This window comes from Macaca thibetana, chromosome 1 (genome assembly GCF_024542745.1).
Source record: "Macaca thibetana thibetana isolate TM-01 chromosome 1, ASM2454274v1, whole genome shotgun sequence".
NCBI classification, from domain to species: Eukaryota; Metazoa; Chordata; class Mammalia; order Primates; family Cercopithecidae; genus Macaca; species Macaca thibetana.
The window spans coordinates 85,710,686-85,723,007 of NC_065578.1; the positions used below are offsets into that span (position 1 = coordinate 85,710,686).

The 12,322-nt window shown below is 39.9% G+C and overlaps 1 protein-coding gene across 1 annotated transcript in view; it reads left to right on the top strand.

The window, feature by feature from the left end:
* Positions 1–11,983, top strand: part of CLCA1 (chloride channel accessory 1) — a 32,962-nt gene extending 20,979 nt beyond the window's left edge. Inside the window, exons 8-14 of the mRNA XM_050773586.1 lie at positions 721–895; positions 2,990–3,096; positions 5,053–5,268; positions 5,856–6,117; positions 7,189–7,359; positions 10,289–10,525; positions 11,367–11,983. Of these exons, the coding sequence (XP_050629543.1) occupies positions 721–895; positions 2,990–3,096; positions 5,053–5,268; positions 5,856–6,117; positions 7,189–7,359; positions 10,289–10,525; positions 11,367–11,758 (1,560 nt within the window). The 3' untranslated portion in view covers positions 11,759–11,983. The remainder of the gene's footprint in view (positions 1–720; positions 896–2,989; positions 3,097–5,052; positions 5,269–5,855; positions 6,118–7,188; positions 7,360–10,288; positions 10,526–11,366) is intronic.
* The last annotated feature ends 339 nt before the right edge of the window (positions 11,984–12,322 follow it).

Genomic DNA, 12,322 nt, shown 5'->3' on the forward strand with positions numbered 1-12,322 from the left:
TCTTCTTAAATAGATAGCATTATTATTTTATCTAATTTTCCTTCCATCCTAATCTTATTCAACATTGGCAGGAGTATCCTCTCTACGCCATGTAAAAAAAATAAATAAATAATCCAAATGTACCAGGAATAGTTGAGACACAGGTGTCACAGAACAACTAGGAACTGAGATTAATGGAAACGAAATGTTTTGCTTTAATCAGAAAGACTGTTAAAAATATTGACAACTCATGTGACCTAGGTAATGACCAATCAAAACCAATGCCAGGCATAAATAGCTGGTATTGTCCGACTGGTGAATATCATACAAATTAAAGTCTGCCCTGGGTCTAATCTCCCCCCAGTACAATCCCCACTAAATGAGGATGGTTTCTGAAGGCGTCTTGGAAGCTCTGAAAGCCTATCGAGGAGAGACCACGTGAAGGAAACTAGGAACATCTTCTTTGCTGTTTCCCCAGTGCTGTCCACCCCTAGAGTTGCCCTGCATCCCACACCATCCCTCCCTGCAGCAGACTAGCCAAGGAGAAAGACAGCAGTCAAGTTCCATGAACACTGCTGGGTTACGATTGTATCATTTCAAGGCAGACAGATATTTGGTCATTCCCAGACACTTTGGTTTATTCCTTCTGGAATTTCTTTTCTCCTTTCCTGTAAGCAGAATTTTCATAAACACCTTGGCCACCCTGAGTCTGATAACTCATGACCTGAATTCTGTCCTTAGGTGATTAAGAAGAAATATCCAACTGATGGATCTGAAATTGTGCTGCTGACGGATGGGGAAGACAACACTATAAGTGGGTGCTTTAATGAGGTCAAACAAAGTGGTGCCATCATCCACACAGTCGCCTTGGGGCCCTCTGCAGCTCGAGAACTAGAGGAACTGTCCAAAATGACAGGTGAGGGATGATTTGCTGAGACCCCCGGTATTGTCTGTCCTACTGGACTGTGAGCTCCAGTGAACTGGGGAGTAGGGGAAAGATGGGATGGAGAGAGATAAGATAACCTAATTGGCCAACTAGCCACCCTTACCCCCAAATGACTATTTGAATGGACTCTGCTCATTTATTTTAAAGCTTTGGATCTAGGACTAGGGCAGCCTGGAGAAGAGAGAACTAGCACAGCACTCTAGTGAGGACTTAAGACCTTCTTCCTGGGCCAAGAACCACTCCCTTCCAGTGGCAGCTGGCCAAGAGACCCAAAGGAGACAGATGACAAGCCACTAACTACATAACACCATGGCACAAGTGCTACATTAGCAACAGAAAGTACAATAAAGCACAAATAAGGGAGCCCTTAACTTTACCTGGAAAAGAAGCGTTCAAGAAACAGGAGTAGTAGCAAGGAAGGGCAAAGAGCCTGTTAAACAAGGCAAAAGATCACTCCCAAAATAGAATACAATGCAGTTTCTCCATAAAACCTTAACGTATTGTGTGTCTAACTCCCATACACAGTCAGATGGTTAAAATAGATTCCATATGTTACCAGCTTCTTTAGCAGAGTAGGTGAACACATTTTTTTCCTTTTTTAACTTAGGGATAATATTGTAGATCTCAATTATCATACTGAGTTGCCTTCTGAGGCCACTAAAATGCCAGAGCTGCGTATTCCTAATACTACCTGTCCTAGACTGGGTTTCTTAGAAGCAGAGCCTGAGACAGGGATTTGGGTGCATGCAATTTATAGGGGAGAGAGTGCTCAGGAGAAAAGGAAGGAGGAAAGGATAGGGCCAAGGAAGGAGCTAAGCACCGATGCAGACGTGGTCAGAGTCTAACTGCGCCCCCAGGGGACTCTGGAATTGAAAGTGCATCACAGACTTGTCTTCACCTTGAGGCAGGAGGGTGGCCTTTTGCACCATTGTGTCTATCAGTCTTTGACTGTGGACTGTCAGAACAGGGCAGAGGAGAGGGGCATGTTATTTCTCTAGGCAGGGTGGCCCCTTTTAGTAAGACATTCTCTGGAAGAGGAGGCAGCTACAAGCCAACGCCTAGAGCAGCTGGGAAGAGATGCACTTGGCTGGGTACGGAGATGTGGGTGGGGCATCAACAGCCTTACTGAAATTATTTCCTTAACTTCAGATGGAATCATAATAGTTAAAAAGTGCTTTCACATCAACTAACTTAGTGACACCTATTCTAAATAGCCCAAGACTGCCTGGCCTGGTGTAAAATCCTGTTTTTACGATATACTACTCTGTAACTGTCCCTTTGTCCACTGTTGTTTCTTGCTGTTGTCACATATCTGTCTTTCCTCATTTAGAAGAAAACTCTAAAGCCAGGTTTGTTAGAATTATGTTTCAAAGAAGAGTAAATCAATAGTCTTGGAGTACGTCTTAATGAATTCTCTCATGTAAAAGTGCAGGACCTTTAATATGTAGATTTCATGACATAAGTTTATACCATAAATTGATATCAAATCGTATCAGAGATTCATGGCTGCTTTGCAGATAGTTGAAGTAACCAGGTGACTGAGATGTTGCTGAAGCTATTATGTACTAAGATTTAAAAATTAGTGGCTGGGTCTGGTGGCTCACTCCTATAATCCCAGAATTTGGGGAGGCCAAGGCAGGTGGATTCATTGAGCCCAGGAGTTCAAGACCAGCCTGAGCAACATGGTGAAACTCATCTCTAAAAAAAAAAAAAAAAAAATACAAAAATTAGCCAGACATGGTGGTATATGCCTGTAATCCCAGCTACCTGGGGGCTGAGGTAGGAAGATCACTCGAGGAGGTGGAGGTGGAGGTTGTAGTGAGCCAAGATCATGCCACTGTACTCCACCCTGGGCAACAGAGCAAGAGCCTGTCTCAGAAAAAAAATAAGTAAGTTAAAAGAGTATCAAAGTCTGAGTTAATGTAGGCACCTATTTGATGTTGATCTATTTATACTTTAATAACACAATGGGATATTTATTTTGTATATTCTCTAAACAACAGTTAAAATGTTGCAAATATTTGCTTTCTGGTAAGTAATTTCTGAAAATGTATTGCATTTTAGGAGGTTTACAGACATATGCTTCAGATCAAGTTCAGAACAATGGCCTCATTGATGCTTTTGGAGCCCTTTCATCAGGAAATGGAGTTGTCTCTGAGCGCTCCATCCAGGTTGGAGTTCTTAGTCTTTGTTTTTCATATTTACACACAATCATAGCCAAGATGAAGCATTTAATGGCTAAAAGTTTTAAGTTTTACACTCTTCTGGTATTGAATTAAAATTAAAATAGAAGGTCCAGCCTGATATTAGACATTATTCCTAAAATGCAATACTACTCATTTAAACAAGGCAATTAGTGTTTACTTGTTTGGAAGCAATACCCAGTGACTTCCTCATAGAAATCAGCAGATAAAATGTCGTAGGTCCAAGAATTCTTTTTTAACATCTCTACACAAGCAAGTAGAGCAATGTAGTTGGCTCAGAATTTTCTTCAGAGTAGATCATCTCAATTACAAATTTTCTGGGACAAGTGTCCAGGGATTGCTTGTTTTATTTTTCCATTACATCAAATTTCTGATGTTTGCCAAGATTTACATATAATGGACAGAAAGTGCTTTGTACTGTAAAAAGCCAGCAGTGTCAATCCAGACCCCTGGATCTTGGCCCTGGGTCTGTCATTAACTATGTGACCTGGGCAATGAACTTCACCTCTGTGGACTTTCATTTCTCCACCAGGTATAGACCAGAAAATTTCCAATGGCCCATCTGGTTCTAAAATTTCAGGAAAAACCAAATTGCCTTTCAAAAGTCTTGGGACTATCAAGAAAAAAGAAAAAAAATGCATTTTTTTCAATGCTTTTTTTAAGTAATTGCAGAAATTATTCTCGTTAATTTTTAAACTAGAGAGAGTGAACAATCAGCATTCACACTGGTGTGAATTATAATTTTTATGATGAAAGTTCAGATAAAGGTAAAGGAATACCATAATGTCAAAGCCTAATAATGACAGATTTTGAAACCATAGGCTTTCTGGCTTATCAATGGAGCATTTATTCAATCTAGGAAGACACCAATTATACCCATCTGGGTTATTCTGGTTCAGATTTAGAAAATTAAACTCAAGGGCCTGGTTTGGGAAAATGGAGGAATGTGTCCTAGAAAAGTAATTAAAGTGATAAAAGGACAAGTTCACATTTAGGAAATTTCTGCCTGTGATTTTTGTATTTAAGAAACTTAACAGAGAGACAGCGAGAGAGATGGAGAAATGAGCAAGACTCATTCACCAGCGTGCCACAAGAACCAGGTCTAATAGCCCTTTACTTTCTCCATATGCCAGCTTGTAATCTACCTGTGAAACTAGGAAATCTGGCTCCATGACCAGCCCAGTCTGTCTTCTAATAGGTGCTAACTTTGAGACAATAACTACCTAGGAGATAATCCTCAAAATCACATTTTCTAAAAAAGTCTTCCCTACCTCACTCCCTGCTCTGCAGCTCCCTCATCTATTCCAAACAAGTTGGCCTTGGCTTACTTCATTTATCTCCACGGGGCCTGCAATACTCCCTGACCTAGCAATTAGGTAATTCAGACAATTTCACCCACAATGTGTGGGTGTCACACATTGGGTAAATGTCAAAGGATTGATAGAAATAAATAAATTGATAGAAATAAAATCCTATAGGAGATCAGAGGAAAAGGGGAAATTTTTTACAACTGGTAAATGAGATGGACAGCAGAGAAAACTTTACGGAGAAAGTAAAATTTGAATTTTGAAGGATGAGTAAGGCTTAGACAAATAGAGAAGACTAAGAAGGCTTAGATAAATGGAGAAGACAAATGTAAAGCCTTCTAGGAAAAGTAAAGAGTATGATAATAAAGTCAAAGAGTCAGGGATTCACAAGGATATTTTGGGGAAAAGGTCTTGTTTGGGTGGAGGAAGGGAAATTGTGGAAGCTAAGGCTAGAAAGATCTTAGAACTGCATCATAATTGCTCCTAACACCAAATCAAGGACTCAGGCATCACTGAAGTCTTTTTGATGGGGCACTGGGAAGACAGGGGCAGAAGGGAAAAGACCATGTGATGGGAGCTGTATTCTCCAGAAAGTAAGAGTTGTTTTTTTTAACAGCTTGAGAGTAAGGGATCAACCCTCCAGAACAGCCAGTGGATGAATGGCACAGTGATCGTGGACAGCACAGTGGGAAAGGACACTTTGTTTCTTGTCACCTGGACAACACAGCCTCCCCAAATCCTTCTCTGGGATCCCAGTGGACAGAAGCAAGATGGCTTTGTAGTGGACAAAAACACCAAAATGGCCTTCCTCCAAATCCCAGGCATTGCTAAGGTATGGAGTCAGCTTTTTTTGTTTCTCATAATTCAACAAGATAAAATAAAGCTTTCACAGTATAATTGTAGCATTTTAAATGTTGGCGGTTGCTAAAAGGAGAGTCAGTATTGAATCAAAGAGAGAACAAGGAAAAAAGTCTCCATCCAATGAAAATCACTCAGTATGCCAGCAAGTAAAGAGAAAGGAAATAGGTGATATTTTGTCCAGGTACTAAATGGAGAACCTTCAAATTACATAGTAATCAAGATGCAAAATGATCCTCGACGTTTTGGGATCACAAAAACGATTTGCTTTATCTCAGAGACTCGTGTCTTATAAAAACAAAGCAACAATAAGCATACAGCTTTCAGACCTCACCATCCCCCTGACACCCCCCGTGGAATTTTCTTGACAATGGGAACGATATAGTTAGTTTAAACACACTGAAGCTCCCCGTGGCTGACAGAGTATCAAACATGCACACCTCTTCTTAGATATGCTTCCAACATGCTTGTATCAGAGGCTTTTCCTGTACGTGACACTGAAGTCAGGTCTGTGTCACCTGAAGTTATTCATTGGAAATGTTTACATGTGTTTTGGTTCAGGTTGGCACTTGGAAATACAGTCTGCAAGCAAGCTCACAAACCTTGACTCTGACTGTCACGTCCCGTGCATCCAGTGCTACCCTGCCTCCAATTACAGTGACTTCCAAAATGAACAAGGACACTGGCAAATTCCCCAGCCCTATGATAGTTTATGCAAATATTCGCCAAGGAGCCTCTCCGATTCTCAGGGCCAGTGTCACAGCCCTGATTGAATCAGAGAATGGAAAAACAGTTACCTTGGAACTACTGGATAATGGAGCAGGTAATCACCCAAGAAATTGGAAAGTGTATATTTCTTTTTCCAAGAAGCAACCAGGGAATGCCAAGAGGGCACAGTCTGGTGAGGGCAGTTAGACAGGTAAGGCAGAACAGCACTGGGGTCTGGTTGGGAGAGTTCTCCATTTCCCCACAATTCCTACATTTCAAAATGCTGGAAAATATGAAGGCTTCTGCAAGGCCTAAAACACATTAATGGCTCAAACTCAATGGATTCGGAGTCTCTAGGGAGTTGTCATAGGGTATTCCACAAACCCCAAAAAAAGAAAAAGAGGAAAATTCATAACTATATTGTGGTAGGTGCTTTGTATGTACACATACGTACACACACATACGTGTGTATGTATATATACACAAATGCATATATACAAAGACATATATAATCTTTGTTTTTACAATATCTTCACTGAGGCTTTCACATTTATAAAGCAGCAGACATAGATTCAAGCACAGTCCTATATGATTCCTGTATCTATGCAGATTCTATATTAGCTTGCCCCAAAAGTGAAAATTCTGCCCCTTATTCTTGTCTTTAAGAAGTCTATCGGGGAGAGAGAGAAAGAGAATTCTACATTTCTTTTTAGAAAAAAACATGTCTTCTTACTGTGAAGCAAGTAACCTTACTAGAATGAATCCTGTGAATGAATTTCCCACCTAAATCTACCCTGGGGAGAAGTCATGAATTTTATTAAATAACCATACAACATTGTTTTCCTCCACAGTTGCGTATAGCAGTTTAATTTAGTTCAACAGATACTTATTGACTAGTTACTTTGTGCTATGTTGGGTATAACAAAGAAACAATATCATCTTAGATTTCATTTAAAAAGTCAACAATTCAAGAAGACAGACTGTATACCTAAAACCACACACACTTCACACAGTGATAAAAGAAGTAAGCCTCACCCTCAACACACCAAAATCTTAAGGTCTCTTGGAGCTAATGCTGAATTTCTTATTGCTTTGAAAATTCTTAGCCTACATATGAGTTGGAAATATACAAATACCCTCCCAGTTACCTTTAGGATATTTATTAATTCCTTCATTCTTTATCAAGGTGCTGATGCTGCTAAGGATGACGGTGTCTACTCAAGGTATTTCACAACTTATGACACGAATGGTAGATACAGTGTAAAAGTACGGGCTCTGGGAGGAGTTAACGCAGTCAGACAGAGAGCGATACCCCAGCAGAGTGGAGTAATGTACATACCTGGCTGGATTGAGAATGGTAAGTAATCTGTAATAACACTCCTGGCTTGTGCAAAAGGATTGGTTTCAAGAGGAAACTATTAAGCCTGTGGGGCAGAATGGTGCATGATTAAATCAGGGTTTCTCAACCTTGGCACTACTAAGATTTTGAGCCAGACAATCCTTTGTTGTGGAGGGCTATCCTGCACATTGTGGGATGTTTAGTAGCATCCTTAACCTCTATCCATTATTTGTCAATAGCAATTCCCTAGTCATGACAATCAAAAATGTCTCCATATGTCATCCACTGTCCCTTAGGGGGGCAAACTAGCCCCCAGCTGAAAATCACTCGATAGAACACAGCTTTTGACTGCCTTACTTCAAAGCCCAGCCCTCTATCAAATACAGTATTTTGTGTAATCTTTTTGTACTTCACTCTCCTCAGTTGTAAAATAAGGATAATAATGGCAGCTACCCGATAGTATGGTCACAAAGAATAAATAACACATCTAACAAACTGTTACTGGTAAATAGTATTTAATAAAGATTTTATCATTATTTTAAAAACATTTTTAATGAAGTTCTTTCCATTGAAGCATTTCTAATTTATCCTAATGAATCATTTAAACAGAATTTAAAAAGCAATAATTTAGGGTTTGTTATCTACATCAATATCATTATCCAAGTCCACTGTCTGTCTTTCCCCTTTTCTCCTCCTGCTCAGACCAGGGAGCATAGTAGATGAATTTCACGCGGGCCAGCACACTGAGCCCACGTGTAAGCAAGTGAGAAAATTATGTCCATGAAACAGACAGTCCCATACCACTTTTGGTTACAAACACTTGCCCTGGACTAGAGAAGGAGTTGAGACCAAGTTTGTGTCCCAGTGGGTTCCCAGACTAGTTTTCCATCAATCTCCACCCTGTCCTGGGCAGGCTTTTTCTTGATGTTGGTGTGGGGGAAGGAGAAGAGCTCCTTTGAGAACCTTCCCACTGTCATCTTTACTTGGCTGTGTGCTTAGTGAAGAGAGGATTCAGAGACACATGGTGTCCCTCATGCAGAGGTGATAATAGAGGGGAAATGTTTTAAAAGATGCCACTGCCTTTTTTCTTTTTTTTCTTTTTTTTTTTAGACAGTCTTGCTCTGTCGCCAGGCTGGAGTGCAGTGGCGTGATCTCAGCTCACTGCAACCTCTGCCTCCCGGGTTCAAGTGATTCTCCTGCCTCAGCCTCCCGAGTAGCTGGGACTACAGGTGCATGCCACCATGCCCAGCTAAGTTTTGTATTTTTAGTAGAGACAGGGTTTCACCATGTTGGCCAGGATGGTCTTGATCTCTTGACCTTGTGATCTGCCCACCTCGGACTCCCAAAGTGCTGGGATTACAAGCGTGAGCCACTGCGCCCAGCCAATGCCACTGCTTTTTGAGTTAGGGGAAGGAGGCAGAAGGGGACTGGTTAAGTGACTAAGTCTAGCCTTATCACAGCATTTTACTTACAGTAATACATTTCATTCTTGTAAGTATCCATTTTTAAAGATGGGGAAACAGAAGCTAGAGAGGTTATGGGTTCATATAACTAATAGTGTTAGTGCCTGGCATAACAGTAGGCCATGTTCTTCCCTCTATCCCTCAATAAGCCTTAATGGCAGTCTCTACTGGTGCTTTCAATATGAACCCTGAACCTGCTAGAGCATTCACTTCATCTTTGCCAAAGACCAGATTAATGGGTATGAAGATTAAATGGTCTTTAACAGATAAAAATTTTATAAAGAGGTAGAGTTTATGAGAAAACAAATTCTAAGTAATGCCATGTTAGGATCTTATGAGATATTTTTATTGAAAAGAAAAGAGAACTTGAGAACTCTGTAGATTGAACAGACCAGGGTATTTTTTAAATTCCAGGATTACTTTTATATCTATCTTTGACAAGAATGTGAATGAAATTGGAATTACTACAATAACTAGATTCCCATGCATTTACTAAGAAAATTAGAAGTCTTTCAAAAGCACAAAATTTTGGAACCTCTAACATAAAACATTTCATTAAAAACTGAAATTTAATAAGAAACATGAAACACAAACATGGAGAAAGTGAAAGAAATATGCATAAACAATCAAGGCATTCTTGAAGGTCCAGTTGATTAGTTGCCAAATAAATAGGAAAGATAATGAAACCCACACTATTATTTAGGTGGAAGACATTTCTTGAGGCAGTCTGAGGTTTAAAACAAAGTTAGTATTTAGGCCGGGCACAGTGGCTCACTCTTGTAATCCCAGTACTTTGGGAGGCCAAGGCAGGTGGATCACCTGAGGTCAAGAGTTCGAGACCACCCTGGCCAACATGGTAAAACCCCATCTCTACTAAAAATACAAAAAATAGCTTGGTGTGGTGGCACATGCCTGTAATCCCAGCTACTCAGGAGGCTGAGGCAGGAGAATCCCCTGAACCCGGGAGGCAGAGGTGGTAGTGAGCTGAGATCGCGCCATTGCACTCCAGCCTGGATGACAAGAGCGAAACTTCGTCTCAAAAACAAAAACGAAAGAAAGGAAGGGAAAGGAGAGGAGAGGACAGGACAGGACAGGACAGGACAGGAAAGGAAAGGAAAGGAAAGGAAAAACAGAGGTAGTATTGAAACCGATCTTGCGGAAAGACAAGATCAGGATGGGCAAAGAGATGGGAAAAGAAGCAATTTCAGGACAAATGTCATGAAAATAAATTCCAAAAGGTTATTCCACTAAATATCCAGGAAATATCTTAAGAGATCAAAAGCTGTGATTCTCTGTTTGCTCTTTTCCCTCTGATGAAACCGTATTTGGGGTCTTGTCTCCAAATATTTAAAATTAATTCTGTGTGCGGAAGGAAAGAAGCAGAAGTGGGGAATAGGAAGAGGGTGATCTGATAATAAAACAGACGGAGGTATCACCATTTAGTGATGTTGCTTACCATATTTTGCATAATTTTTTTAATGCAGATGAAATACAATGGAATCCACCAAGACCTGAAATTGAGGACGATGTTCAACGCAAGCAAGTATGTTTCAGCAGAACATCCTCGGGAGGCTCATTTGTAGCTTCTGGTGTCCCAAATGCTCCCATACCTGATCTCTTCCCACCTTGCCAAATCACCGACCTGAAGGCGGAAATTCACGGGCACAGTCTCATTAATCTGACTTGGACAGCTCCTGGGGATGATTATGACCATGGAACAGGTAAGCTGAACCTGGTGTGGACCCTGTAAAGGAGTTTACCAGCCAAGCAGAGGAGCAGAAGTGCGTGAGGCAGGCAGCCGTGTTCTGATGCTTGGGGGCAAAAAGCAGGAGGGATCTTGCTGGTCCTTTGAAATGAGGGATAAATGTATTTAAAGAAGAGAGATTTAAAACCTGAAAAACTGGTATACTTTGGGAGTAAGAGGTTTCAGCCAGGAAAGGTAAACCTCACTTAGTTTCTGAAACCTTGCCAAACTGTCCTTTGACAAACTCCATTTTCTGGGGAGCAGTGACTCCTGGGGAAGAACTGGGAATAGAGCATAGATGTCTATAGAGCAGAGCTCTTTTGGAAGGAACCTCAGGTCCTATCAGACTTTCTCTTTCAAAGTGCGGTCTGCGGACTACAGCATGCGGATACCATGAACACTTGTTAGAAAGTTTTTTCAGATCTGCATTTTCAGATCCCTGGGTGATTTGTACACACATTACAGTTTGAGAAGCACTGGTGCAAACTCCCTCTATAAATAATAAAATAATAAACATTTTTTAAACAACCTGTTCTTTCTGCCAGGCACTATGCCCAGAAATGCTGACCAAGGCTTTAAGTCATGCCCAATCCAGTTTTACGCTTATCACTGTGTCATTATATACAAAGAAGAATGTAAAAGAGATAGTGACCCTTGTAAATAGGACCATCGGTTCATTTATTTGGGAATCTTATGGGGTGATGATATAATTTCTAATAGACTTTTAAAGCTTTTTAAATATTTTTTAAAGTTCTACAGCTTAGGAAGTTTCTTTAAGATTTCAGAATTGAAGTCACATTCTTCTTTTTTCTTTTTAGCTCACAAGTATATCATTCGAATAAGTACAAGTATTCTTGATCTCAGAGATAAGTTCAATGAATCTCTTCAAGTGAATACTACTGCTCTCATCCCAAAGGAAGCCAACTCTGAGGAAGTCTTTTTGTTTAAACCAGAAAACATTACTTTTGAAAATGGCACAGATCTTTTCATTGCTATTCAGGCTGTTGATAAGGTCGATCTAAAATCAGAAATATCCAACATTGCACGAGTATCTTTGTTTATTCCTCCACAGACTCCGCCAGAGACACCTAGTCCTGATGAAACATCTGCTCCTTGTCCTAATATTAGTATCAACAGCACCATTCCTGGCATTCACATTTTAAAAATTATGTGGAAGTGGATAGGAGAACTGCAGCTGTCAATAGGCTAGGGCTGAATTTTTGTGAGATAAATAAAATAAATCATTCATCCTTTTTTTTTTTTTTTGATTATAAAATGTTCTAAAATGTATTTTAGATTTCCTGTAGGGGACGATATATTAAATGTATTTCCTGTAGGGGGCGATATACTAAATGTATTTTAGACTTCCTGTAGGGGGCGATAAAATAAAATGCTAAACAACTGGGTATATATGCATAAAAACTATCCATTCAAATCCAAAAATTTAATAATCATTGAGTCTTTTATTAATGAATTTGAATACTAGAAAGAAACAGGGCTTGCATCGATAAATGGAAGAATGTTTTTATTTGTTTTAAGGAGCTTTGCCCCTTAAAAAAACATGCAATTGCGTAAATCTAACAGAGCTGCTAAAAGTTGTTTGGTTTCTTTTGATGAAGGAAAGACCAAACTAAATTATTTAAATATAAAAGTCATGACTTGTTATATAGGGGTTTTGGACCAGCATCACCAGGAACATGTCTTATTTTCTCTAAATTTGAGCAATGATGGTGCATTTAAGGAAGTGATGGCATTGAAGAAAGAACAGCATAAT